At 54.8% G+C, this 27,136-nt stretch overlaps 2 protein-coding genes across 4 annotated transcripts in view; one reads left to right on the top strand and one right to left on the bottom strand.

Moving 5' to 3' along the window:
* Nucleotides 1-2,548, bottom strand: part of ITGB3 (integrin subunit beta 3) — a 29,722-nt gene extending 27,174 nt beyond the window's left edge. Inside the window, exons 1-2 of one of the 3 annotated variants that reach the window (XM_067540974.1) lie at nucleotides 2,055-2,547; nucleotides 966-1,025 (exon numbers count right to left, since the gene is read on the bottom strand). In XM_067540974.1, the coding sequence (XP_067397075.1) occupies nucleotides 966-1,025; nucleotides 2,055-2,076 (82 nt within the window). In that variant the 5' untranslated portion in view covers nucleotides 2,077-2,547. Of the gene's footprint in view, nucleotides 1-965; nucleotides 1,026-2,054 lie in introns of all 3 variants that reach the window. The other 2 variants (XM_067540975.1, XM_067540976.1) reach the window with 2 other exon arrangements.
* Nucleotides 2,549-22,308: 19,760 nt separating this feature from the next.
* Nucleotides 22,309-22,644, top strand: RPRML (reprimo like). Its single transcript, XM_067540953.1, has one exon. The coding sequence runs from the start codon at nucleotides 22,309-22,311 to the stop codon at nucleotides 22,642-22,644; it is 336 nt and encodes a 111-aa protein (XP_067397054.1).
* The last annotated feature ends 4,492 nt before the right edge of the window (nucleotides 22,645-27,136 follow it).

The following is a 27,136-nucleotide window of genomic DNA, read 5'->3' as shown; positions in this document are numbered from 1 at the left end:
TGTGCTGCTAAGGAGTCTGCACCGTCGGATTCCCCTTGCTTGCCCTCCAGCCCACGTCCTGGCCCAGGGTTGAGGACAGACACACTCACATGCATGGTGTCATTTTGCCACTGAAAAGTGGGTGAATTCTCCCTCCCGCTGCCCCAACTCCACATGGCGACCGTTTACCCTCCCCTGCACTCATTTCGCATCGGCGTGTGCGACTGCGGGGCAGAATCAGGCTCTGTATCTACATGCTGGCCGCTGGAAATCCATGTGGAGCTGTGCTGATATAAGCCAGTTGGGAATCCAGGCTAATATTTCACACACACGCGTGCAGCAAGAGGAAGAGACGCGTAACGATTCTGACGACAGGTCAGGTCTCTTGATAACTTGAGAGCAGTGATAGAAACCAGCAAACACAAGAAATCAGGGTTCTGGCCTTCCCCCCCCTCCCGGCATACTCTACCCCCTACCCTAGGAACAAATGGCTGTTCTGGTTGCGAGCAGAATTGGCTACTTCCCAGCTGAGCAGAGGGCCTGGCCCTGTTCCAAGGAGTTTAATCCTAAGGTAAATGCGCATAGTTCCAGGGCTCTCTGAAATTCCTTCCCTGCTCTCAGCTGCTTTCTGTGCAGCTGGGGGCAGGAATTCCTGAGAGTCCTCCACATAAAGAACAATGCACAAAGCCTTCGCGCCCAACGAAGCCAATCCTAGGAACTGAAGAGCTGCTCCAGCAGCTTCAAACCCTGGCACATCTAGTCCTGGATACTGCTTCAAGTAGGGGCCCGGCCACCCCAGTAATCATTGGAGGTGCAGAACTTCTCCAGCAGGAGGGGAGAGCACGCTCCTGTGGACTGGAGGAGGGGGGCACAGAACTGCCCCAAAGGAGTCAAAATTAAATGTCTGGGCACGCCCTCACTGCTATTTTAACCCGAGTTAGCCAATCTGGTTTGCAAACACGCCTTTTTTTGCAGTGTGGACATACCTTCAGTGACCAGAAGCGGAAGGAAGATGAATCCACCTGGGACACAGCAGTGTTGTCTGTCTAGTGGGGACATCAAAGGCTCAAGAAAGCTTTTCTCCCCAGCACAGCCAGAGAAAAACCGGGTGGTAGCTGCACCCCTAAAGCGCTAACGCAGACAGACCACACTGCCATCGGATGCCGTGTGAACTGGCCCATCCTGGCCCAGTTTCAAGCCTTCCATTCACCAGGAAACCCGCCCATTGCTGACAACGGGGTGCAGCTGAACCGCTGCCAAATGGCTTGGCTGGGGGAGCCGCCAGCATAGACAGGCCCAGGCCATATTCGTCACCAGGCCAGGACCCGGCTTACAGCCTCGTGCGGAGCTGAAGGTCGCTCAGCCCTGTCTACACGGGGAGACCTTGCAAACGTGCTGGGGGGGAGTCAGCACTAACTACTGGCATTAGCCATTCTGGGAGCTCCAGCATAGACCAGTTGCCACCAGTGGCCCAGGCCCGGTGTCTGTCAGACCTGGTCTTACCAGGGTTTGATGACACGGGGCTTCAAACGCTGGCCGCAGCTGTCTACACTAGGGCTCCTCGCAGCGGAGCCAGATACACGTGAGCAATGGTAGGAAACGTGCGCAAAATTCCCCCGCTGCTGGCGGGACCTGGTCGTTGAACCCTTTTGGCAGCAGCTCTGCTGCAACGTGGCCAACAACTGCTGTTATCGGGGAGTACATTTGCTAGTGCAGACACGGCCAGTGTGTGTAACACAACATTGACCTCAGTTTGCAGTGTAGATCAGAGCCCAGCCCTGTCAATTCTTCTTCCTCCCCCACGGCAGGGCTGCCACGTTCTTTCTTCCCACTGACTGCAGAGGACTTCTCCAGCCCTCTCCGTAGGGTCTGTAAAGAGTCCTCCGAGTTCAGCTTCAGAAGATGCCATAAGAGACTAACAACCTCCCCCATCTTCCCCTCACTCTTCCAGCGGAGACTCTGCCCTCTCCTAGGTCTCATCCAAAGGACTCCGGCTCTCAGACAGGCAGGGTCACGCCACACTCCCCCCCACCCCTTTCTTCTTGTGCTTTACATTTATGGTGAAGCAGGCTCACCTACGGAGTCTATAACCACCATCTACTAGGCTCCTCCTACAGTCGTGCCACTGCGCTGCCTTGCCCTGCGCTAGAGCCTTGAAAAATCACAGTCGAGCTTTGCTAATGTTAGCCCGCTTTCTCAATACGCCACGCATGTGCTGTCCCCTTAAAGTATCCAAGTTCTTCCTAAAGACCCTGCCTTTCCTGGGAACACACCCTGCATTCACACAGTAGAGGATCAGCCGGTTCTTTAACCTTCCATGCCTTCCACACCCCATCTCTGTGTCTACTCCGATCCAAATCATTCTGCAAACCACAGTGACCAGTCCATGCTGCTAATCTTCACTGAGCACTGCATGATCCTCTGTTTTGGGGCTTACTTCATTGGCTCTTCTTTTTCTTTTCTTCTTGGCTGATAATTCTTGCCAGTCCTTTTTAAAATTCTTTTTAAACTAACCTTTAAATTCCTGTTTACTCAAAGGAATCTTTAGAGCCATTTTTTTCTCTCTCTCTTTCTCTCCCTCCACCCACTTATTTACTCCCCCTCACAGCTGAGCTTTCTTCCTTTTAAGGCCCACCCCCCATCTAGGTGTGGTGGGGCCTGGCTAATTTAACAGGGCTGGCTGGCCCCAGATCTTAAAGGGACAAGCTGCCTTTCACAAGCTAATATGGATGTGTGGGCGACGGTGGGTGTTGCTGGTTTGTGATAGACAGGAGGTCAGACTAGACAATCTGCTGGTCCCTTCTGGTTTTTAACTCTGGCTCTGCAGTGTCACTGCCTCTTTCTGCGCCTCAGTTTCCCCATAAAAACACTGAACTGGGCTGTCCTCACTAGGAGGCTGCGCATTTGTGTAATTAGTGTCTGTAAAGTGCCTGGGGATCCTTGGCTGGGAGGAGCTGGAAGTGCGAACGACTGATGGCTGTTGTTACCGCAGTGCACCTGGCTGGTGGGTGTAATGCTGTTGCTCTTTGGGGAGTCGTTGCGTTTGAAGCCTCTCCTTCCTGCATGTCCTGGCATCACCACCTGGGACAAATTAATTGTAACACCTGCGAGCTGGGCCAGAATCATGGGGCTGCACAGCCACTTCTGTGCGTGCAGCGGTGGCAAAGTACGGGTGATGGCCATCACGCTGGGGGACACACTGACCAGTGGGGTACACATGCACATGCTTTCCTGAGCCCCTCGGACTGATTGTTCCATCTGGCATCCACTCTCCACCTGAAGCTCCCTTTAAGGAGGTCCCCATGGATTCTGTCAGTGCCATGCCCAAACCAGCCAGAGAGGGCACTATTTAGGTACCTGGTAACCAACCTCTCCATAGTCTGTGAGTTCTCTCCGGCCAGAGCTGTGCATTTGTACAGCGCCTAGCACATCTGGGCCGTGGGGCTGACAGGGGCGCTACTGTAATACAAACAATACTAACTGGTGAGACTGGCGGCAGGAGGCGATGCTGCCCGTAAATGGGTCCTGCTGTGGGAAAAAGGAAGCTGGAGGAGGCAGCTGGCTTGTGGGCTGAGGCCTTGCTCCTGTTTCTGAGGTCCCACGATGAGTTAGCTGGTTTAAATCAGCAGGGTTCATGCCCCACTGCCGTGGATCCTGACGGGACAGATGCTGGACTGCGAGGCGCCCTTCATGAAACAAAGGCTCCCTAGCAGAGCGTGTGATTCCCTGCCCCAGGGATGGCCCAGCCCTGTGCGCTGCAGCTGCAGACGCGGGGGTGGAAGTACCAGCATTTTAGTGCCGGAGGGAAGGGGAGGGAGGCGGGGAAGGCAGGGAAATGAATGCAGAACAGGAAGAGGAACTGGCGAATTGACAAGAGCTGCTAGGACGTTGCTTAAATAGCAAGCTGGGCACCCTGACTCATCCTTTGCCTTCGCGCGGGGTCTCAGAGCCCCAGAGCAGGGAGGGCCTCATCTGCACACCCTTCCCGTGGGCTCTCATTAAAGGGCCAGAGGAACGTATGCACAGCTTTTGACTCTGACTGGGCCAGGGCATAAGGGGCCTCCCCTTAGCCAGCGTGCAGAGAGCAGGGCATATGGCAGGGCTCCCTGCTCCATCCTAAGCAGTAGCTGCCCTCAGTCATTTGTAAAACCCAGCCCCCAGCTCCCCCCAGCACTCTTTAGGGGCCGGGTTTTCCAAAGAGCGGTGGGTGCTGGAGTCTGGGGCAGTTTAATTCTCCCGCCCCCTGAGCCTTATATCTCCCACCAGGAGAGCCATGGTCACCCGTGCGCAGGGAGCGTCTGATTCTGCAGCACGGGGCCCTCCCTCTGCACGGGTTTCCATGACGAGACGAGGGGTGAGGAAAGCGCCAGCAGTACTGAGCTTTGCCCTCATAACCCCCAGCTCTTATGCAGCGCTTCCCTCTGCTCCCCCCCCCAAAGTGCTTCACCGAGGAGGTCACTGTCCTTAGCCCTATTATACAGATGGGGAAACTGAGGCACCGGGTGCTGAAGTAACTTGCCCAACAACACGCACAGAGGCAGGACTAGAACCGAGCGCTTCTGAGTCCCAGAGCAATGTTCCACTCACGAGGTCGCACAAGACCCTCATTAAAGAAGCCGCGGGATCTCCATTAGCCCCCCCAAGTGCCTGTCTATCCCGGGGGTATCCATGCCAGTCACTTCACCAGTCCAGCCCTCTGCTGCACAGACAGAGGGGTACACATGCCTGTCGCCTGCCCTTTTCGCTCTCCTTCCCCCAGCAGTGTCAAATCTCACCAGCCCTGCCAGACTGCAGCCCAGGAACCATGAGCGCGAGGATTGGATTTCTCTTGTTCCGCACGGCTGGAAGTCAGCCACAAAGCGGCTCAGAGAGCGGCTTCTGCTCGGGAAATCTTGGGGGGCGGATTAGCCTGGCAGCCTGCGGGAGAAAGGCGAGGCACAAAGGGATCCTGTCGGCGGCTGGGTTCTGTTCAGGATGAAGCAGTGGGTGCTGCAAAGCACATAAAACACAGGGGGGATCTTTGAAAGCTAAGGGGACTCAGGCCCCGGGGGTGGGCAGGGACATCGGTGTTCAGCCCCCCTCAGAACAAAGCCTGTGAGGCAGTCCCTCCTGATCAGGTCAGCTCCAGTGGGTCTCGGACTCTGATGACCCCCACCCACTACCACGTGACGACACCACCTGCATGGGACCCCCTGTCTGACAGCGGCTCTCAGCGTGGCTGGTTCTCCTAGCAGGCGCACGGCCAGCCAGGAATCGTTCAGAGACGGGGAGGCCCGAAGGAACCATTGTGATCCTCTAGGCTGACCTCCTGCATGACACAGGCCAGGGACCCTCATCCCAGTGGGTCCTTCACTGAGCACAGCGCAGAGAACCCGCTCCCCGCAGAGCACCGAGAAGAGCAGCAGTGACGTGCGCTAGGGATAACCTGGCCCTGGCAGAGGATGCACTAGCTGGGGGTATTTCTCTCCCCCCGTGGCGCTCTGCAGGGTTGGTTTCCTGGCGGATGGGTTTTCTCCCCTCCAAGTTTGGGGCCTGGTGGCAGGTTTGGTCGTTAGTCTCTGCACGGATACGCTCAACTCAGGGCTAGCGGGGCTCCTCACCAAACTGGGGTAGGGACAGTCCCCTTGAGAGAGACTGGGCTGAGTGGCCAGGGCACCCGCCTAGGACTGGGCCCACGTGGGTTCTGGAGCTGGCTCTGCCCCAGCCTTCCCGCGTGACCTTGGGCAAGTCACTTAGGCCGAGTGTGGCAGTGTCTGTTGTGGACGTGGGCCGTAGATAGACGGGGAGGCGCCGTACGCCGGCACTAATACGCTGCGGGAGGGGTCATGCTGGCAAAGAACATGAGGACAAGTGATCTCCCCCTAGCTGTGTGTTGCACCAGGACCTGGCTGGGTCTGGTCTCCTCTGGGAGGTTCCCACGCTAGGAATACCAGGGAGCACTTGTTCATCACCCTCAGAAGGATGACGGGCTGAGCTGGCCATGCCGGCACTCGGATTCAGGGAGCCCAGCTGCAGCTAAACTTTGGGGCTAGGCCATCCGCTCCCACCACCTGGAATTTCCTTCCCCTTCCCCTAGGGAAAGTCAAGCACCAGCGACAATGAGTTTCAGGCACAGGAGAACTCAGCTGCTTTCCAGCCGCCCTGTCTGCTGTGTTACCGTCCTGGCTGCTTCCTTTCGATTCATTGCAGTGACACGAAGGGCCCGGGGTTTTTTCAGGGCTGGCTACACGCGAATGGCGAGGGAGAAGCCAACCCAGCAACACTGGCCCCAAAGGAATTGCTCCCAGCTGGCAGTTAGTGGGGTGAAAGCGGCATCAGTGATTTGAATTTGGCCCCTAGGCACTGTCTCCTTTGGGGCGGGGATAGCCAAAGGAGCCGGAGGGGGACAGGTGCCCAACTCCCATTGGCATTCAGTGAGTGTCAGGCACCTGACTCCTTTCGGCTCCTTGGCCTTAGGTCACTCGATTTCGCACTATTCCAAGCTCCACTCTGAGGCCCCGACCCGTGTCCCCCCACCCCTGCGGGAGCTCTGCAGCTGTCCTGTGCAGACCCCAGCAGGGCACGGGCACTACAGAGCCATCGAGCTGCGTCTCCTCCCCGGCTGGGCGGGGGGCTCCGCTCGTCCATCGCTTCACGTGGCAGTTAGCACGCTGGCCGCCCGCTGACAAACCCGGCCGGCTGCCGCTTCTCCGCTGCCCGACCCCTGGGAGCCTGGCTGCCATGTGGGCAAAGCGGGGCTCAAACCCTCCTGCTGCCGGGAGAGGCGAATTCAGATCTGGCAGCATTTCATACAGCCTTTTACACATCCCGGGCAGGGAACTCAGGCCCCAGTGTCGTCTGCCCGGGTCTGTTCCCTGCCCGAGAACGGTCGTTGGACGGGGGGAGGCCAGTAGCTCAGTCCCCGGCTGGCACCTCAGGCAATACGCGGCTGGCAGCAGCTGCCCTTGCCCAGGCGTGGCATACAGGTAAGGATGAGCTCTGAGGCGGTCCCCTGTGAATCATGGTGAAGGCGGCGCAGAGGCTGAGTGGTTTGAGCTGTTAACAGACCCCAGAGATAAACCCGAACACGCGCCTTCCCTGCCGCTGGAGACCAGACAGGACTCGGCTGCAAGGAATACAAAGGGGTCCTTCACAGACGCTGCGGGACACAGACAGCCCCTGCCCTTCTTTCTGGAGCTCCAGCTCCCAGCTGGTGTTGTCCAGTTTCCCCACACGTGGTCTTCCCTAAATCCTGGCCTGGCCTATTCGGCACAGAAGAGCTGCTGGTCTGGCCTGGCCTAATCCGCACACTGCTGCCTACGCCACAGGCTGTCTGCAAAGGGCAAACGCCCTCGCCCATTACTCTGTGCAGAGGCTCGTCTCCCATGCACCTTGTGTAGCTATCCACGCCGGCGCCAGCTGGCTGGCAAATGCTACCAGTTGGCTCTCTGGGGGCAGGGACTGTCTTTCTGTGCTGGTTGTAGCCCCTACCACAACCTAACCAGTAAATAATACAGCTAATTCTGCTATGCCCAGCTGCCACAGTCTTCAACACAACACGCTCTGTCCACACCAGACACAAAGCTGTGCTGGAAAACTGGGTCAGCCAACACAATTGAAAGCACAGCCTGTGTCCCCCTCTAGACTCACACCCGGGCTCAGGCCGTGTCTTCACTGACATCAAGGTGTTTTTATTCAACCAAATCACTCAGGTGGAAGCGTTTTCTCACTGGAAAGTCCTCAGCAGAGACACGGCCGGGGTAATTGTGTGGCATGGTAGCTAGTCTGCCTGGGCTGACTGGGCCTTGTTTACCTCCGGAGAAAACCAACGTGCCTCCTCTGTGCTATGTTCCGGTAGCAGCCGGCTCCGGTGCGGTTCTTATCACACCTCTTTCATCAGCAAAGACACAGCCGGAATGGGTGGAATTCAAAGGTCATGTGTCAGGCTCATGGACTCACACCCATTTACCGTCCTGTAACTAAGTCTCAGCTGCTGTGGAAGACACACCCAGAGGGCTGGAAGGGGGCAGGCTGCCCCGCCTTAGCCCTGCTCTGCCTCTGGCCCCTCTCCCCCCCGCCCCTGGGTATGCCCTTTGCGCTGAGTCGTCCCCTGGCCCAGGAGTGCCAGGCATGACCCCACAGTGGGGAAGCCAGCAGCAAAAAACTCAGCACCAATCGGCAGGGCTGCACTGCCTTGGCAGGCGGGGTGGTAACCCCAGGGGAGCAGCTGTGTGTGAGAGACGCTCCCTCACCAGCCTGCAGGAGTGGCATCAGCTGGGGCGTGGGAGTGGCTGAGAGAGCCACAGCTGAGTCCTCCACACACAGCTTTGTGGCTCAGGGGGTTTTGATTTAGCTGCCATGTGAGTTTGGCTGTTTCACCGAGAAAAACCCCAACCTGGCGTGCAGGATGTAGACTGGGCAATTCCTGGTACGTTTCTTCCCTAGAGAGAGGTTAGTAATTCTTCCTGCTAGACACAGACACACACCCAAACACACGCCCATCACAATGCCAGTGCACATCCACACACACATGCTGAGGGAGCAGTCACACACTGCCACACATGCACCCAGACAGGGTCTCACAAACTTGATTTAAAAAAAAAAAAAGCCTCCTAAAGGTCAGAGATAGACATAACTTATCGGGTCCCCCAATCCATTCCCAGCAGCCAATGCAGGGTTATTCCCTACAACACACTCATTAGTGTCTTATCTCAGCTCCTTTTAACAGTCCCACACAAATGGGCTCCTACCACTTCCCTTGCAAACCATTTCATGGGCTGGTAGCTCCAGCACGGCCAGCTCCAAGCCTTCAAAAATCAAAAGCTTGGCTTTAAAATGATGAAATGTTTAAAAACAGAGTAAATGGGTTTTTTTTTTTTCATTTCCTTTCCGGTTTGGGGATCTTTAAGGTTCATCTTTTCCAGCTATCCTCTGCTACGGGGAGGCAAGATATTTACTGGGTTTTAAAAAATGACTCTCAGGGAATCCCTTGAGTCCAGGGCCTGGGGCTTTAAGAAAAGCAGCAAAATATTCCAGGACTCACGATAAGATCACAAGCGGTGGCAGCAATAAACACCTCTCTGCTATGGCAGTACACACCAATCTTCTGTACCCCACGGCCCAGGCAAACTCCTGGTGCATTCATACAAGCAATGTCTAGCTTAAATCCACACCCCAGAGGATCCACTACAAGCGAGCATACCTACCCACATCCTAACGCACTCATGTGTGGGGCATATAAATTAGGGTGACCAGATGTCCCATAGGGACAGTCCTGATATTCAGGGCTTTCTCTTATCGAGGTGCTTATTACCGCCCACTCCCGGCCCAGTTTTTCACACTTGCCATGTGGTCACCCTAATATAAATCCACACCCCCAGTAGGAGATGAACACGCAGAAACACACGGCCACGTACCTACACACACTCCTAACACACAGCAGCTTTGAAAATCCGCTCCAGCCAAGCAGGATCGCGAAATCTCTGCCTCTGGGAAACACTCACCCAACTTTGTAAGCTTCCCCTCTGGAGAAATCCTAGTCACTGGAAACCTCGACACCCCCCTGCCCCCCAGTATCATGCAAAAAGAGAACCGTGCAACCACTAGACGCCTGGCTTGGGGGCAGATCGGCTCCGAAGGCAGAAGCAAACAGCAGCTGTGTGTTGTAATAACCTACCCCGCAATCCAGCAACGCACAGCACAAGTACAAAGGTCCGGAGAGCCACGCCGAGCGTTCCCATCTTCGCCGAGTCTGGACTTTCAGGGGCAGCCCCGTGGGAAGGCGGTGAGGGCTGGAGCCCAGGGCTGGGTGGTGGGAGCTTTTGAGCAGCCTGAAGGATGAATCATGAGTCTGAGTGCATGATATCCACTGATGTACTCAGAGCCTGGGCTGGCTGGAGGAAACTACTCCGTCAGCTTTGAGTCAGCGAATGCCCCCACCCCCCCACGCCTGTCTGCCAGCAGCATGGAGCACTCATGCTATGTCATCCCAGGGCCTTATAAACACAGCCAGTGCCTGGCTCTGTGATCTACTGCCTCCGGGGAGACAGACAGCCTGCCTAGCCCACAGCCGCACTCAGCCTCCTGTGCCAGAGGTTTTATACCCTGCAAATCCTCAGGCTCTGCTTCCTGGGGTTATTTGCAGCCTCTATTCTTGCTAGAGGTGCAGTCGGGCTCAGGCCCAAGTCACCCCAAACTCCGGGGGAGGTTAGATCCGGCTGCCGAGCCGCCCAGCCTGCTTCTCCTCTCGCTGGCAGGGGGGTAAAGGAGGAGTAACTCGGCTGGAGTTAATGGAGGGATGCGGCTGTCAAGCTGGTGTCAGCAAGGGGGGAAATCCGAGTCGGGGTCTGAACAGACAGCAGGTCTCCAGGGGTTTGGGACTGGATCCAGCCGTCCCAAAGGTGGGGGAAGTTTGGATCCGGGTCTGAACTGTGTGCCTGATTCTCTTCTCGTTTGCACCCGTTTTGCAGGGAGTCACTCCTGATTGACGGAATGAGACACCCTTTGTGTCTCAGCTCGAGCTCTACGGTGGGGAAGTAGCCAAACTTGGGGCGGGGCAGGGGCTTCTCTGCTCTGGGTGAATCTCGGACCCTTTGGATCTGCCCAGAGCCTCGAGTCCTACCCATGCTCCGTGCGCGGCTGGCAGGGGACGGCTCCACAAGGAAATGAACCTCCAGTCCTTCGACTGGAGTGTTTTAGAGCAGGGACCCCAGGGTGCTCCGCCCCTCCCCCAGCAGCTCCGTGGCACGCTCAGGCTTAGTCATCCCTTGGACTGATGCAATTTGCTGCCCTCCTTAATGATCCCTGGCCAGAAGGAGCCGGTGGGATAGCTGCTCTCTGCTCCCTCACCTCTGCTGGGCCAGGCAGTCCGTGCTCCATCACCTGCAGCCTTGAAATCAAAGCCGGGCGTCTTTCCACAGGACACACCCTGGCTCAGTCAGGAGCACAGTGGGGCCCCGATCCTTGACTGAGGGACTAGATGTTACCCTAACAATGACGTGAGGCAGGGTGAAAAAGGGACAGGTCTGGTTTCATTACACCATTATCGATACAGACACCCCCCTCCTCCAGCCCTTCCCCTTTCCATGCGACGAGCTGTTCGTCCGTGTGCAGAGATGCCTCATCCCAGCTCAGGACCCAGTGAGTGGCAGGAAAATCAGAGACTTTACCCCCCTCCCGTTCCACGGCCCTGGGTGTGACTGAACATCAGCTCTTTGGAAAATGAGCCTACATCGCTGGGTGAATTGACTGTCTGCGACTTTATCGCCATTATTTGTACGACAGTCACTACTACAGGCCACAGTCAGGATCAGGGCCCTGGTGTGCTGGGGGCTGCACGCACAAACAGTCAGAGACCCAAGGTGGTGTCAGGCGAACACGCAGCGTTAGCATGGGAAAGTGAACCTGTCCCTGAGCCCACGTGGCTGGGAGTGGGTGCTGGAGAAAGTCAGAGGATGTTTATCAGGGTGAGGCTAGAGTGGCCTCACGGCCTAGTGGTTAGAGCCTCAGAATGGGTCGGGGGTGAGGAGCCCTTGGTTCTCTTCCTGGATTTGTTACCGCCTGTTATGAGGTGTTGGGCAAATAACTTCACTTTTATACACCTCAGTTTTCACTCTTCCCCTTTGTCTAGTTAGATGATAATCTCTTCAGGGCAGAGCCTGTCTCTCGCAGGGTGTCCATACAGAAGCCAGCCCGCTCCAGCCCTGCCTGGGAACCTCTGGATTCTCCTGTAATAAATAGACTTCCCTACAGACTGTGTTAAAAACGGAGGTTGCAAAGTCAAGCAACTGGAAGTTAGGAAATGCCAGAATTATGGTTGTCCATGCAACTTTCACGTGCCTCCTCTGTGCGTATGATACAATCGTTAATGACGTGGTCATGTATATTTTTTTTGCCACAAGGACTCTCGCTCACTCACTGCACAGAACGGGCAGTGCAGTGTGCGCCCAATACACGGTTATTTGATATTTCTCTGTATTTATTGTTATTATTATTAATAATTTCCTCCCGGATGCTTCTGTTGTGCGTTCACCTTAGTATCCGAGTGCTGCATAAACATGAATGAATTTAGCTTCGCAACGTTTTCACACGAAGGGGCGCCCTTATACCCATTTCTCTGATGGAGAACCTGAAGCACAGACAGATTAAGGCCAAAATTGTCCCCTGATTTTGAGCGCCCAACTTGAGACAGTTCAGGCCTGGGATATTCACAGTACTTAGCATTGTTTACAGCTCCCACTGTCTTCACCGGCAGCAGCGTGTCTAGCACTTCTGCAGCTCAGACCCCATTCGTCTCAAGCTGGGCACTGACCCAACAGGGAACACCCCCCTTCGTGACCACCGGTGAAAAGTTTGACGAGAGCTACTTGCCTGGCATCACCCAGGAACTCGGTGAGGAAGGTGGGGATAGAATCCAGTTCTCCAGAGTGGCGGTCAGCTGCCTTAACGTGAGGCCATCCTCGGTCTCCCTGCAATCCCCTGCCTCCTTCACTATACACCTTCCGACTTCTGCAACAAGCGAGGCTGAGGTCTTACCGGCAACAGTCTCCCTCGCTGCATGGCCTGATTCGTCCCCAGGGCAGCTCCATCCCGTGCTCTGAAGGAGACAGGATCTGCTGGGAAAAACAGCGCGCGATCGTGTCGTTAAAGACTGTCTCCTCAGGCATATGCCCACGGGGGCTGAATAAGCTTGCACACAGTTTTGTGCGTCTAATTTCCTAACTATTTTAAAAAGCAAAATGCAACCCCGGCCCCCCGGTTCCATCACAGGGACCCACATTGACACCCTCACAGGTCATCAGGACGGTCGGGCCCTTAAGTTTTGCCAGCTAAGCTAACAGAGTGACCGGTAGCAGTAGTAGGCTCTGCTCCTCTCTGTGAGGGTCAGACACATGCTTCTGCAGTGGGGTTCATGGCTTGTTGCTGACAGCAGCTGAACGAAGAGAGTCAGGAAGCCTGGGTCTGGAAGGGAGTGTGGTCTAGTGGTTATAAACCCTTCTGCCCCTGATCCCCCCCTGTGGTAACTGCTCCCATCCACCCCCATAGTCTAGCATGCACAGAAGCCCCCAGCTTGGGACGGTGCAAGCTAAGTGCATTGGCAGAGCTGCCAAGGTGCCTGGGACAGCAGTAAGGGCTGCAGGTCACAGAGTGTGCGTGTGTGTGTGTGTAGCTGTGTGTGTGTGTGTGTGTGTGCGCTACTGACTCTGCTCTGCCCCCCTCTCCAGGGGAACCAACCAACTTTTAAAACACGTGCCCTGAACCTCATTGGTTCCCTCAGCTCCCCCCCTTCCCATGGTGTTCTGGTGCTGCCCTCCAGCGTCCTCCCGTGCACAGTGCCGCTGAGCTGGGACGCAGGGGCTGGTCTCTGACCAGTTCTCTGGGGTCACGCTGGTGTGAGTGAAAGGAGAAGCAGGCCCACGCCAGAGTCTGTGCTCAGGGCTGACTGGCGCCTCCTGGGGAAGCAAGGCTTTGAGTGACGCATGGTGTAGAGAGCTGGGTAGTTCTCAGCTTTAGCTTTCACCCTGCCCTCTACAAACAACCCCTGCGCTCCTGTAGCTCTTTGCATCCGGGGGGGAATCTCAGGGCATTTGAGTCTCCCTCGTGCTCCACTACGACTCTACAGGCCTGGCCCAGTCAGAGATGCAACGCTCGCCCCACTGGGCCCACAGGACAGCGGTCCCGGGGTCCTAGTTACGATCTTACTTGCGTGCCCCCTTCGCGAATGGCTCCGGTGCCTGACTGGAGCCTGTTCCCTTAACGAGCCAGCAACGGCTGCTCTAAAGGTGACCTTCAGCCCTGTGAGACCCCCCGACCCCAGCAATAGCTGGGATCTCCAGACGGAAGCTGGAAACGTCAGCCCTGGCTTTCAGCCCAGACCAAAACAGCAAAGATGCAGGAAAACGTCACTGGACAAAGTGTCTGGGAGCTTGCTAACGTCTGTTGGGTTTTTTTTTGAAGTCCTTTGGCCTTAGTCTGCTGCGATCACACCTTCCCGTCCTTAGCATCACTTCCACCCCAGCTGCCTGCCACCTTCCGACTCCCGACCGACTCCTCCCCGCTGGGCCGGATCCAGTCTAAAATGGCAGTCCGCCTGGTGACTTCCTCCGCTTTCTGAAACAAAACGTTGTCCCCAGAACATTCCAAGAACTTCCTGGAAATTCTGGTTTGTCACGTTGCTTTTCCGACAGATGTGTGGGGAGTTAAAGTCCCCCCAGGACTAGGAGGACTTGTGGTTTGGCTATTTCTGTTATTTGTTTTCAAAACGCCTTCTCCAGCTTCTCTTTCTGAGTTGGTCACGGTGGCCATGACTTCATTTCCCTTCCAAAATCCTGCCCTGGCCCAGTGCATTTACATGCAGGATGCTGTGTCTGTTAATACCACATCTGACTAACCGGTGCAGAACGGCTCTGCATCTCTGTGATAACTGCCCTCCTGGCTGGGACAGCAGGGACTGACCAAGGACCTCCAGAGCTAAAAAGACACGTAGGTCCAGGTTCAGCTACAAAGCCAACCCCCCCCAGCTGGGGGCTGTAACAACCACATGGCTCAGCACAGAGGGGGGCGGGTATCACACACGCACCAGCGGGTTGCACAAGAACTTTGCAATGCACTTTGCAATCCTCCAGGAAGGAAGTTGCATAAAGACCTTGGATTTTAAGGCCAGCAGGAACCGTTGTGCTCACCTAAGTCCAGCCCCTCGCATAGCACGGGCCAGGAGAGCTCAGCCAGTGACTCCTGCATCCAGCCCCATAACCTGTGGTTGCACTAGAGTGTATCCATTAGGAAAAAAAATCCAGTCTTTCTTGAAGGACTCCAGAAACTCCCCTACCTCCCCCCAGCCATGCAAAGGGTTGCCCCACTGACCATCCTTCCGCTGAGTTATTCATTCGCAGGTGGTAGGGGGAAGTGCGCAGAGCGTCCCTGAACATCCCAATGGGCATCCCTCTGCCTTTACGCCCCGCTTCCTGGACCCCGTGCTGCAGAGCCTCCAGCATCGTCCCCCCGACGCCCCGTAGCGCACACCTAGAAGAGGCGTGAGGCCTTCCCCTGCTCTCAGGATCTGGGCCATTCCCCGGCCCTCCCTGTCCCCGCCAGAACGACAGCAGAGTCGGGACTCGGAGCAGCCCTGTGCAGACATGAGACTCCGATGCCACGGCATCACCTTGCCCCTCGCCTACAAAGCATCTGAGCAGAGCTGGAGCTGGCCACAGCTGAACATAACCAGCCTGGCAGGGAGATAGGAGGACGACTGAAGCCACTAGAGGGGGATAGTGCTTCTGAAATTGGGAGTGAAATGAAAGGCAGGGAAGAGAGAGCTGGGTCCGGCTGGGCTGTCTGATCCCGGGGTCTCTGGCCTTCACACGGACACATCCATGCCCAGGATTTACCCTCCAGTGCGGCCGGCCCCAGAGCGTCTCTGAATTCTGATGGGTGGAGTGGGCTTTGGACCCACCCAGCTGGGACAGGGCTTTGCGAAGGGATCTCCACGTTGTGGTGGGGGATCTCAGCTCTGGGCTGCCCAGGGTGCGTGGCTGGGGGCAGGACGCTCTGCTGGGGGGTTCCTCTGCCATCTGATGAGCAGGGATCCTGGCTCCATCAGCAGGATGGGAAGGACAGGCAGAGCCCTGACCACTCACCGGGTATTGTGCAGTGGCCTCCAGTCAGGGGCCCTGTGGCAACCACTGGGACGTACCTTATCCATCCAAAGTTTGCTCTCCTTAGCCCGTTGCAGCAGCGGCTTGTACCCCGTCACAGGTGGGCTGCAGAGATGAGCAGGAACAGCTCCTGCTTCTGGGAAGAGGTATGATCGCCTGATTGCAACACGGCCATCGGCGCCAGAAGCTAGGCGATGCACACGTGCGTCATCAGAGACGGTGCCTGCCTCAGACAGCTTCCCATCTAAACAGACAACACAACAAGGGGTGGGGAAACTGAGGCACTGGGAGGTGAAGTGACTTGCCCATGGTCATGCGGCAGGTCAGTGGCAGAACCAGGAATAGAACCCAGGCAGGGGTCCAAGGTGCTACTGCAATAACCGGGGACTGCAGTGAACCATTCAATTCGAGCTGGTGCCATGTCCTCCAGCCTCTCTGGCCTCCTCCCCTTTTGTAAGGGAAAGTACCTGTGCTTTTACGTCTCCCCGGCCAGCCAGGGCCAGCCTCACAGCCCCTGCAGAGCAGAAATGCCTTGACAGAGAGCGATAAAAAAGACCCGTAACAGCCGAAGCAATGCCTTTGTGGTGGGGAAGGCTGGTCTTCTGGCTAAACCACGGACTGGCGAGTCAGGACTCCTGGGTTCTTTTCCCAGCCAGCTGTGCCACTGACTCTCTGCGTCACCTTAGTGAGTCCCCTCTCCTGATGTGCCTGGGGTGTGAAGGACGACGAACGATCATAATGGTCCCTCCTAGTCTTGAGATCTATGAAGGGAACCTCCCAGGATGGGCCTGCCTTAGGGAAAGCCAGCGAGCTGGCAAGAACTCGATCCTTTCTCAGCTCCACGGATTGGTGCCGAAGGATTTTCATACCAGGTTAGCTTCTTGGGGGGAATGATTCCTGATAACCCCCCACGTGCACATGAAGGGGATGCCTGAAAGCACAAAGCGTCGGCATGCCGCGGGAAATTCCACCTAGTGCGTCCACACGCTGCTTCCCCTTGGAGGACTGGCACTGGTAGACAGGGGTGGGGCGCTCATCTCTAGGCCCTGGATCAAAGCAAGCCTCTTGAGAGAAATTTGGGGCCCCACCCCCTCCCATTTCACCCATCACAGACAGCTCAGGGCCCACAGACAGCTGTGACCAGCAGCCCTGGGCGTTCGGTGGGCTCGGTGGAACAAGCTGGTCTCAGTCGGGTGCCGGTTGGGACAGTGTCACCGTCCCAGAGCCCCCCCTCCCAGCAACATCCGGCGTTGCGGCACTCCTGCCTCAGTTTCCCCACCCCAATCTTCAGCCTCCGCCTGCCAGAGAGGTGCTTGGCTGCAAGTGACTCGGCCCTCCCGCTCAGAGAGTCACAAAACTTCCCCCTTCCCGGGGTATCCGAGTCCAACGCAAGCAAAACACAAAGCCTTTGCCCCAGTGACCAGCTGGACCCAGCCCGCTCCTTCCCAAGGGGTCTGGCTGATTCTGCCCACCCCCTGGGCTCACCTTTCACCCCACCCAGGCTCCTTTCTCTGTCCTCAGCCCCTCCCTGGATCCTCGGGTTTGCTCCTTGTTCTTGCCTGAGCAGCCACTTGGCCAGCCTTCTCACCTGGAGCCAGCCGCTTATCCCTGCCTGCCTCATGCACGTCTCCGAGCCCGCCGCTCTGCTGGGCATCCTTCATCTCAAGTCCAACACCCAGCGCAGGGCAGGGCTGACTGGCCTCCGGCTGGAGGCTGCCTTGTTATCAGTTATTCCAGTTTGCAGAACGTCGCCGCCTTCCCAACTCTTGGCAGGCCCAGTGCGGAGGCGAAGGAATGGGTGGTCTGCAGGATGGAGGAGACACGTTGGGTGGGGCAGAGTGCAGGGAGCTTGCGCCGCTGCTGCTCATGCCGTCCTTGATCTCTGGATAACGAGCGGCCTCCAGGGCTGGCACCCATCACAAGCACATTTAAAAATAACAGCAGAACCAAACCACGCATTACCAGAGACGGGGGGAACTGATGTCAAGATGCCTCTACTGCCATCATGGCCACTTGGTAGGGGGATAGACCTCAGATCCTCCTGGTCCAGAAGCCTCATCCCCAGCCAATCGAGGTAAAGGAGAATCTCCATTCGGTGTTAGCAATATAGGGTTTATGATGTGCACTTGAGCGTTACTGATTCCATCCAGTAGGGGGCAGAGGTACACATCTAGCCTATTCATTACCAAATGTAATAATAACCAGCAGCCAGTCTTTGCCCTTACAGTCCTGAAGCTTTCAGCTTTCACCTGTCCTGTCAGGGTGTTTTTTGGCCCACAGGACGAATCCCATGGAATAACACGAGGGCCCGGATCTTCATGTCAATGGAAGTGAGGAGACTAAATACCTTTGATGGTCTGGGCCTAGTTTCCTGTAAGCCAGGGCCAGTGTCTCCAGCACCCGGCCATGGTCTGGCCGCTCCAGGATCCTGACGTGGAATATGGAGGGGAGGCTCTGCAGAGCAGCACCTGGCTTTGCTTCCTTCCTCTGAAGCCAGTGGATATTTTGTACCGTGGCGACAATCCCAGGGTTGCAAACGCCTCTCATCAGATTGGATGCAATTAAGTAAACTTTGGATTCAACATTCAGGGTCTGAAGATCTTGCTTTCTTAGGGACTCTTTTTTTTTTTTAAAGGGAAGGTGGAAGGATACCAGCCCAGGAAGCATTCCTTACCCTAGTGTCAACATATAAAAAAGCACGAAAAAGGTTCTTGGTCTGCATTGTTCCCCAGGCTCTGAGATTAACCCCTTTATGGTGAACTTTAAAAACACTCATCTCCTTAGGCAATTTAAAGGTGATCTGTAAAAAGGGCATGTGCCTCTTTTTTCCTTCTTAGTGGTGGATGGGGAAGGCCTGGCAGACTGGGTAGGATTTTTAAAGGGTTTATTTCTGTCTGGAAGGCTAAGACTGAGCTTTCCTGCTTCGGCTGGAGATCTCCTTGGAAGACTCAGAGATGCGTAGCAAGAGCTTTCAGAGTTCCATTATTTCTCCAACGTAGCTTTTCTCCTGAAGAGTCTGAATAAAAGTCACTTGTCTCAATCCAGCCCTGCATCCTTCAAAACCTTAGGCGTCTGCATTCGGTATGGTCGGGAGTAGCCCCAATTACGTGAACAGCACTTTGCTCAAATGTAAACGTAAACCTGTGCATAAATCCTGGCAAGGTTGAGGTCTTAATCAGCTTTTTTAGCTTTCCTCCGGCTGCGTGGTATCGGAACTAGAGCTGGGCGCTGCTTTTCAGCTGAACCTTTTTTTCGCTGAAAAACGCAAATTCAGGTTGACTGAAATGAATGTGTGTTGAATTTGCCAAATTGTTTCAATTGAGACAACCCCCCCCTTACAAATCTGAAACAAATCAAAATGTTTGGTTTCTACATTTCCCCATCGAACCAACTTTTCGTTGAGAAATTTACTTCCGTTTTATTTTTAAAAATGTAAATGGTAAAAAACCAACAACTCGAAAAGTGAAACGAAACGTTTTGGTTTGGGGTTGAACGTTCAACCCCAAACAATTGTGGGTGTTTGTTTTGGTAGGGTCAGCGAATGGAAAAAAATCAGTTCTTTGCCCAGCTGTAACCCTACCTCTTCTCCAGCGGGTACTTCTTCAGGGGGACAAGTCCTGTTGAAAAACAAGCAAGAAAAAAACATGCTTTTAAAAACTTTGGGGCCTTTCTATATCCACCACAAAGAGGCAAAAATGGGCATGAGTCTAATTTCTTTGCTGGTTGCAAGTCACCAGTGAAAGGGAAGGAAACCTCCCCCCTTAGCCCTGTCCAGCCTTCCTGCAGAGTTACCGCTCACCCTCCTCAACAAGTTGTCTTCAGTCCCCTCTCAATAACCATTCATTCAAACCGATTCTAAAGCCCACAGCTCCCACAGCCTTCCGCACCCGGCATCACCAGCCAGTAATTATAGTAACAATAGGGAGAGAGCCTTGTCTGCCAGCCTTGAGCAAGGAGAAAATAAACCACGACAAAGCCAGCCGGCGACAGCGCTGGAGGGATTCTCCCCTTTTATGGTACCACAGGTAGCGAGTAGGATCAGGCTAACCAAGCAGCTGAGCTCAGTCGGCCAGAGGGAGCCATGTGTGAACAGGAAGTGTTGCCTGGTGGGTAGAGAGCAGCCCGACAAGGGTTCTAGTCCCAGCTCTGAGGGAAGTGTGCTCTTAGGCTCAGAGCAGGGGTCTGGGAGCCAACACCCCTCTGTTATCCTGCGTCATGGGTCGCCATTGATGTGGGTGTCCAATGCTCCCATTCTGAATTGGTAGCACTTTGCGCTGGTGTAAATGAGAGCACCGGGTGCAGGGCGGCGGGAAATCCAGCCCCTGGTTTCTCTTCTGCTCCATCCTTGACCGTGGAGCCAGTTGCTCAGGCTGCAATTTTCCAAAGTGGGCAAATGACTTCTAAGGTGACTCAGGCTGGGTACCTAAAACAGGGAGACATCCCAAAACAGGGCCCACGTCCGACAATTTTGGCCTTCACCCGCTCTGCGCCGTAGGGGACGTCTACACTGCAAACCCCAAAACCGTGGCAGCGAGTCTCAGAGCCCGGGTCAGCCGACTCAAGCCGGCAGGGCTCGGACTTCGGGGCTGAAAACGGCAGCGTCGATGTTCTGGCTCAGGCTGGAGCCTGGGCGCTGAAACCCAGCGAGGCGGGGCGGGTCTCCACGCCTCAGTAGGAACATCAAGCCTGCGATTTCTAGCCAGGTAGCGCGTGTCCGAATCAGCCGACCCACTTCCTGAGATTTGCTGCCGTGGGTCTTGCTTTGCAGTGGGGACGACTTTCCCCCTCTCTGCGACGGGGATGACAGAACAGGGGCTGAGAGGCACGTGTCATGTTTGTAGAGGAATTGCCGGCCGGGTGGAAAGGCGCCACGGCAGATCCAAGTGCTCGAGGATGCAAAGCACAGAGCGTGGAGATTAACCCTGCGCTAGCTGAACACACAGAGCGCCGGGTAACCAAGCCACCAAGCGCCCTCTCTAGGGGCTGGACGATGCACCAGTGGGTGTTGAGCTGCACAGAGCATGGGGAGTGCAGCCACCTGGAGCGTGGGGAGAGAAGCAGGCACGAGGCTTTGGCCAGGATGCTCTTGATTGCGCCTAGCGGCGCTGAGAGGAAACTGTTTATGGGTCCGCTCAGGGGCAGATGGAGGCCAAGGGCCGACCTCTCCCAGCATCCACATCAGCTGCTGCCGGGCTCGGTCCCTACGCTGTGTCTGGTTAGGTACAGCTGGGAGGACGCCGGGGGTGGGAAGCGCTCTCTGACCCGCGGTCAGCAACTGATCCTGTCCCAGCCCCTCGGCCTCTCCTGGGGCAGGTCAGAGGCAGGCGGCCCCTCACGAGAACGATGGAGCAGCAGAGCCCAGCCAATGGGCCAAGGCACCCTCACTCCCCACATAACAGCCCGGAGAAGGCGTCAACTCGGCTTCTAGCGGGACTAGCTCAGGGTGGGGGGACCGCCTGGGGACCGGGACTTCGAAGCTGCTTTCCCAGCGAGGGGAGTGAGGGAAGGGGTCTTGCTGGGACCCACCTCTTCAGAACAGCCTCTGCTCTGCTCCTCCCCCTCGTCAGCCCCTCTCTGCCCCCTGCCCCTTGGTCTCCACGCCCTGTCTCCCCAGTCCAGCCCGGCACTGGATGGGGTGAGGGTCCCGTGAACCAAGAAGTAACTGGTAACATAAAGCTGGTAGCATAATACACGTGCTCAAGGGGCTGGAGCTACCTTCGCTGCGCCGCCTCCCAGCTGCCGAGTGATCACCTTGGCAGCCTTAACATTCCCTTCCGGTTGTTTTTCGAAGCCTGGGAGACCCAGCGGGGGTCTGGAGGGGGGCACAGCCCACGGGCTGGGGGTCCAGAAATGGTGGGGATGGCACAGAACGAGGACATGTGAGGAATGAATGCATGGGGGGCAGCATTGACCTGGGGGGAGGCAGGAATGGATGAAGGGTCAGCAGTGAGTGGGGAGGGGGGGTCAGGAGTGGGGAAAGCAATGTCTAGGGCTGGGCTATCGGGGTGGGGGGCAGACAGCAGTAACCAGCAAGGGGGTGCATCAGGATTAGGAAGAGTCCAGCACGAGTGGGGGACGTTAGCAACAAGTGGAGGGGAAGGGGGTCAGGAGTGGGTGAGGGGCATCGCTGATCTGGAAGTGGGGCGTCAGGCGTGGGGGGGAGGAGGTCCTGGGGGACCGGAGGGGGTGGAGTTGAGGAGAGATGATTTTTTAACACAGCACGGAGTTTAGATTGGAACTTGCATTTGTTGAGCTCTCAGCCTGCAGGATTCAGCCTCTTCCTCCAGTGTTAATTTCACTCCTGGAAATGTGCATCTCTGCTTTGCTTTCCTAGATCACAGAGGGGAGAGGGGGGATCAGGGATTTGGGAGGACTGGGAGGGGGAAGCTGCAATCCTCCTGCTTATTTGATTGTAGATTTCCCTTCCCTGTACACCCCTTGCCTTCTCTCCCCGCTGGGTTTGGTGGCTTGTGTTTTATAACCTCCTTGCAAAGAGGAATCAGTGAGTGAGACATCTCCCAGCTACGCAAACTGGCTTCCTAGTGGCTTGCTGCCTTGAGGAAGTTTCTCCAGTACCTGACGCTTCATGGTGAGGAGAACAAGGTGTTGTCAACCCTACCCCAAGCCCTGTCTGCGTGCTAAACCAGGAGTGTCTTTTCTCTCCCCTGTGGTGGAGATTCTGGATTAAAACAGCAAAATGAACGGGACCTTTTTCAACCAGACTCTCATGGAAGAAGGAGTTTATTCCAACAGGACCCAGGATCTGGGCACTTTGATGGGCTGTTGCAATGGTACCGGCTCGGTGGTGGCCAGCGACGGTGGGTCCTCTGTCCTGCTGCCCGACGAGAGGAACCTCTACATTACACGGGTGGTGCAGATTGCCGTGCTCTGCGTCCTCTCCTTGACTGTGGTTTTCGGGATCTTCTTTTTGGGCTGCAACTTGCTCATCAAGTCGGAGAGCATGATTAACTTTTTGGTCAAGGACCGCAGACCATCTAAGGACGTGGGAGCTGCTATCATAGGACTCTACTGAGAGGCTACCGTGAGTGAATAGGCAAGCGAACGGTATGGCGTTGCAGTCGAGGGGTGCAATCCCATGCACACGGGGTCCGAGGCGTGGAATCTGGACTTATTGCAATGTGCCGGTGTACAGGGTAAATCAACCCTTCTGTGCTTTGCTGAATGAAATATGTGCTGGGGAAAGGGACGGAGACATCTCTTTGGGTCTGTGTGAAGCACAAAAATGAAATTGCCACCCTAATGTTGCATGCAGAAATGTTTTTAAGTTTTGCATGAAAACTTGCAAAAACAAAGTGAAGGTATGGAATCTTTTCTGCTGTTGCCTTGGATACCGTTGTTACCTGTGTATTAAGGCTTTTCAAAACAAAAATTAAAAAAAAAAGCAAAATGTGTGGTGCACGCCAAATAACTGAAATGTTTGTGGGGGCAGGGAAAGCGGGGTGCTCTTTGAGTCTGCATGCTCATGGATTTGTCTGTCTGTTTCTATTTCGCACCTCCAGCATGGATCCTTTTATAAGTCAAGAGTTTTGTAATTGGAAAAGCATGTTCTTCTTTTTAAATGCCTGAGATCTCTCCGTCAATAAACCGGGAGTTTCTTTTTTTTTTTTTTTTTTTTGTTGCAATTCTACTGAAAGAAGAAAAGATAAAATAAAATAAAACAAAAGCCTGGCTTTTTTGGGGGGGGATGCAACGACCTTTTCCGAATGTGACATTGTTAAATCCTTGGGATGTTTTTGTAGTTTTTGAAAGCCAGTGAAAGTTGGAAAAAAAAATAACAAAAAAACTGTTTCAAATGGTTTCACTGTTGTCTTCATTTGTTCCCTTACTGTGTGTGGATTTCTTTCAGTTATAGTTCCAGAAGATTAAATACCATCCCCTTACTTTGCAGATGAACTCACATTTAAAAACATTCTATTTAAATTAAGAATAGTAGTCCAAGGTGGTGGAAAAAGCTTGGATCCTTAGCTAATACATGAACTAGGAACTGTATATATAGGGTTGCTGCTAAATTGTTGCTAATTACTGAAGCATAAAGGTTCAGCAAAGGCATCTCACAAAGCAAGATTCTGTTTCTGAGTTGAAATCTGCATCTTCTGTATTTCCTTGTAAAGCTGTCAACATCGGAACATGTGAGTGAAAGGAAAAAGATGACAAAAAGGAGGACTCCTGACCTTTCCTCATGGGTGGAATAATTTCTCTGAGTGTGGGTGGAGGATGAAAATAATGCCTGCAAATATTTTCATATTTCTTCTCCCTTTTATGGTAGGGATGTGATCCCGGCTAATGTGGAGTGGTGGTAAAATTAGGATCTGTTACAGCAGTGTAAATCTGGAGTAGCTCCCCTCTGGGTTCACCCAAGCTGTAGCTGAGATCAGAATCTGGCTTATAATTCTGATGGTTGACATTTGATAGCACATTTCCCCCCTGGGTTCCAAAGCATATTAGTGGACTCTACAAAATGTGAACTAGGACTGGCTCAGCTCTAAGCTTTGTTGCTCTCCAGCCTGTTGGATGACCAAGAAACTATGGCAGCAGGACTGGGGAGTCTATCTTCTGGCATCCTTCCACCCCGATGAAATTAGCTAACATCCAGTGCCTGATCCCGTTGCCCCCTGTGCAACCTCATGCTCCTGCACTGCTGTTCTGATCTGAAAGTGTTTGACACCCACTTTGCACAGGGGCAGGGCAAGGAAAATCAGGTAAGGATGTAGCCTTCTCTCACTGTAATCAGTGGAGAAGCTTCCATTTGCCTTGATTTCCATGGACTTCGTTGCATGCAGGATTGGTCCCCCAAGATTATGTTCTCCTCTGCTTTGCATTTTGCGTTATCATTTACATCTGTGCAAAGCAGTACCGGAAGCAGAAAGGTAACCGCTGTGTGCTGATGGGTGTCGGATGGGAATGATGTAAGATATTGCGCCTGTAGTGTCTACTTTTCGTGGTGGGAATGAGACCCCGGCTAATGAGGTCTGTTATACCGTGTAAATCTGGAGTATTCAGCCGATCTCTGTCCTGGGCAATGGAGAATTAAGCCCGATGCATGTGAAGGCCCTGATTCTGCAAACACTTAGGCACGTGCTTCACTTCACTACCGTGAGAATCCATGGGCCTATTCTTGTAGTGAAGCGAAGCACGTGCAGAAAGTGTTTGCAGGATCAGGTTCCATGGCTGCGACTGAGTTTCCATTTGAAGCTGGATTTTGGCCCCTTCTCTAAAATCTATCCGTCAGCCTCACGCCGGGAAGGGGAGATCTGGTGCTGAGGTACAATTTGGAGTTAAAAACCCCGCCCGTGTTAGAAATGTAGGAAAGCTAAGCTCAGGAGGTTTTTCCCAAATAAGGTACATAAATCACCTCAGCTTTCACCTGGAGCGATGCCCCGAGGAAGTCAGACGCCCATCGCCAACTGTTTCATTTGTCACTGACCGTGGGAGCTCCAATATTTCCGTCTCAGCTGCACAGCGACGATGATACGCAGCGCACTGCTAATCATTTAGCAAATCCTGGCTTTGCCGGGCAGAGTACGGAAGGCAATCGTCCCCGGTGCCCGGTTGCAGGCCTGTTTCTGACATGTGCTGAGGACGCTGGGCACATCCCAGGAAGGGGTCGTAAGATTCGACGAGTCAGCCAGTCGTCCAAGTGTCATTAGACGGGGAGTGAGTGCGTCTCTGCGTACATAAGTCACCTCTGCCCACAGGATAGAGAGCTCACAGGAAAAGAGCAAGGGTCACTGCGGAGGCCGGTTGTCATGCACGCTGGAGACAAGCGTGTATGAAACAAACGAAAACCCAGTGCTCTGTGATGAATGTTTTCCATACTCTGCATAGAGGACGGAGGAAGGCATTGCAGAGCGACAGTGACTCCAGTTGCCTTCCAAGGTTGTCGGGGAGGGGGGAGAGGAAAGGGGGATTTCTCTTTTAACTCTTAACCTACCAGGAGGAGGACAGAAACCACAGGCATCTGGCCTGCATCTTAACTGGAAGCTTGTATGGGAAAGTGGTTACAGGTGATTTGTTTATGCTGCGGTAGCGCCCAGAGCGACAGTCAGGATCAGGGTCCCGGCGTGCTACTGCTGACTTCAGTGCAGTGCTTTCAGGTGCACTCCAGGGGTCTGGCTTAGCTCCACTTGACACAGGGCCTGGCCCCGAGCAGGGTGGCCAAGGTGCCACTTGGGTGCCCCCGTTCCGATGTGGGCAGGGATTTCGTTTGGTTTCCAGCACAAGTTCAAGCAGCTGCCTCGCTCCAAGAGGCCTTTCTAGGGTTCACACTGCTCCGGCTATGCCCTCTCCCTCCAAATGTACCCGAGGGTGGGAGGAAGAATGAGCTCCACAGGCGAAGTGACTGCCCATCGCCCCCCAGCCACCAAGGCAACATTTTATACCAGAGGCGGTAAGCGGTCAGGAGGGCGCCCGCCCAGGAAAGGTCAGGCCCCACGCCAGGAGGTGGCTCACGCCCGGTGGACATCGGTGTGCGTTTGGCTGGCCACCGTCTGAGAAGCTGCTCTGCCGCTCAGGATGGAGTGAAGCCGGACATCGCACGGGGGAAGCATGCTGGGGGGGGGGGGGGTATTTTGGGTCCTGCTGAGCTGCATTTACTAGCGAAAACAAGCCGGGCAGAGGGGGACTGTCCAAGGGACGGCAGCATCTCAGCCACGTCATGCCATTAGCGCCTGGGGCTTTGCGTGGCGGTAGATGCGATGGCCACGGTGTGATAACACAGTTCCTGGGTGCACGGGTGCTTCCGGGAAACCAGAGAGTTCTTAGAACTGGGGGATGAAATGGCGAATACCAAACGGGTGAGAGCCGCGCTAATTAACACCAGTATTCAAATGGCTCTCAACAGCAGTATTTTGGAGATGTCTAGATGCCTCCCCGCGAGATCGGGGCCTCACCGTGCTCGGCGCTGTACATGCACGTGTTAAAGACCGTCCCTGCCTCAAAGAGCTCACAGTCTAAACAGACACAAGATGGACACAAGGTGTGTGGGGGTACACACAGAGAGAGCCTGTTTGTCTTCATTTTACAGATGGGGAACGGACGCACAGAGAGACAAGGGGTGAAATCCTGGCCCCTGTCTAGTCAATGGGAACTTTGCCATTGACTTCAATAGGGGCAAGATTTCACCCCAAGTGAGTTGTCCGAAGGGGGGTGTTGAAACCAGAGCTCCTTATCACGGCGCCTTAGCTCTCAGACGGCTTTTCCTCTCCCACGTCAGCATAAATAAAACCCAGGCGTCGCTGAACGGCAGCTGTCTACCTTCGGCGTTGTCCAAATGTCTGTCCAGTCCTGCCCCCACTGACGTCAGTAGGCGTTTTGCCAGGGACTTCCTTTTGGCCTGAGTTTTCTCATCAGTCTAGGTATCACAGCAGCCCCTGCTTCCATCCCTGGCCTACACCCTGGTTACCTGCTAGACCTAGGGTTATATTCCACTCCAGAGAGACTCAAGAGGCCATGCCCAGTGTGTGTGGGCCAGGGGGCAAGGACAAAGCTCTCCTCATCGCTGGTGC

The sequence above is a fragment of the Emydura macquarii genome, unplaced genomic scaffold (genome assembly GCF_026122565.2).
Source record: "Emydura macquarii macquarii isolate MOO-44397 ecotype Brisbane River unplaced genomic scaffold, CSIRO-AGI_Emac_v2 contig_629, whole genome shotgun sequence".
NCBI lineage: Eukaryota > Metazoa > Chordata > Testudines > Chelidae > Emydura > Emydura macquarii.
Note: the sequence above shows the minus strand (reverse complement) of the source record. Positions and strands in the feature narration are given on the sequence as shown.

Coding starts and splice junctions, on each gene's coding strand:
- RPRML (XM_067540953.1), top strand. CDS start 22,309: ATGAACGGGACCTTTTTCAACCAGACTCTCATGGAAGAAGGAGTTTAT.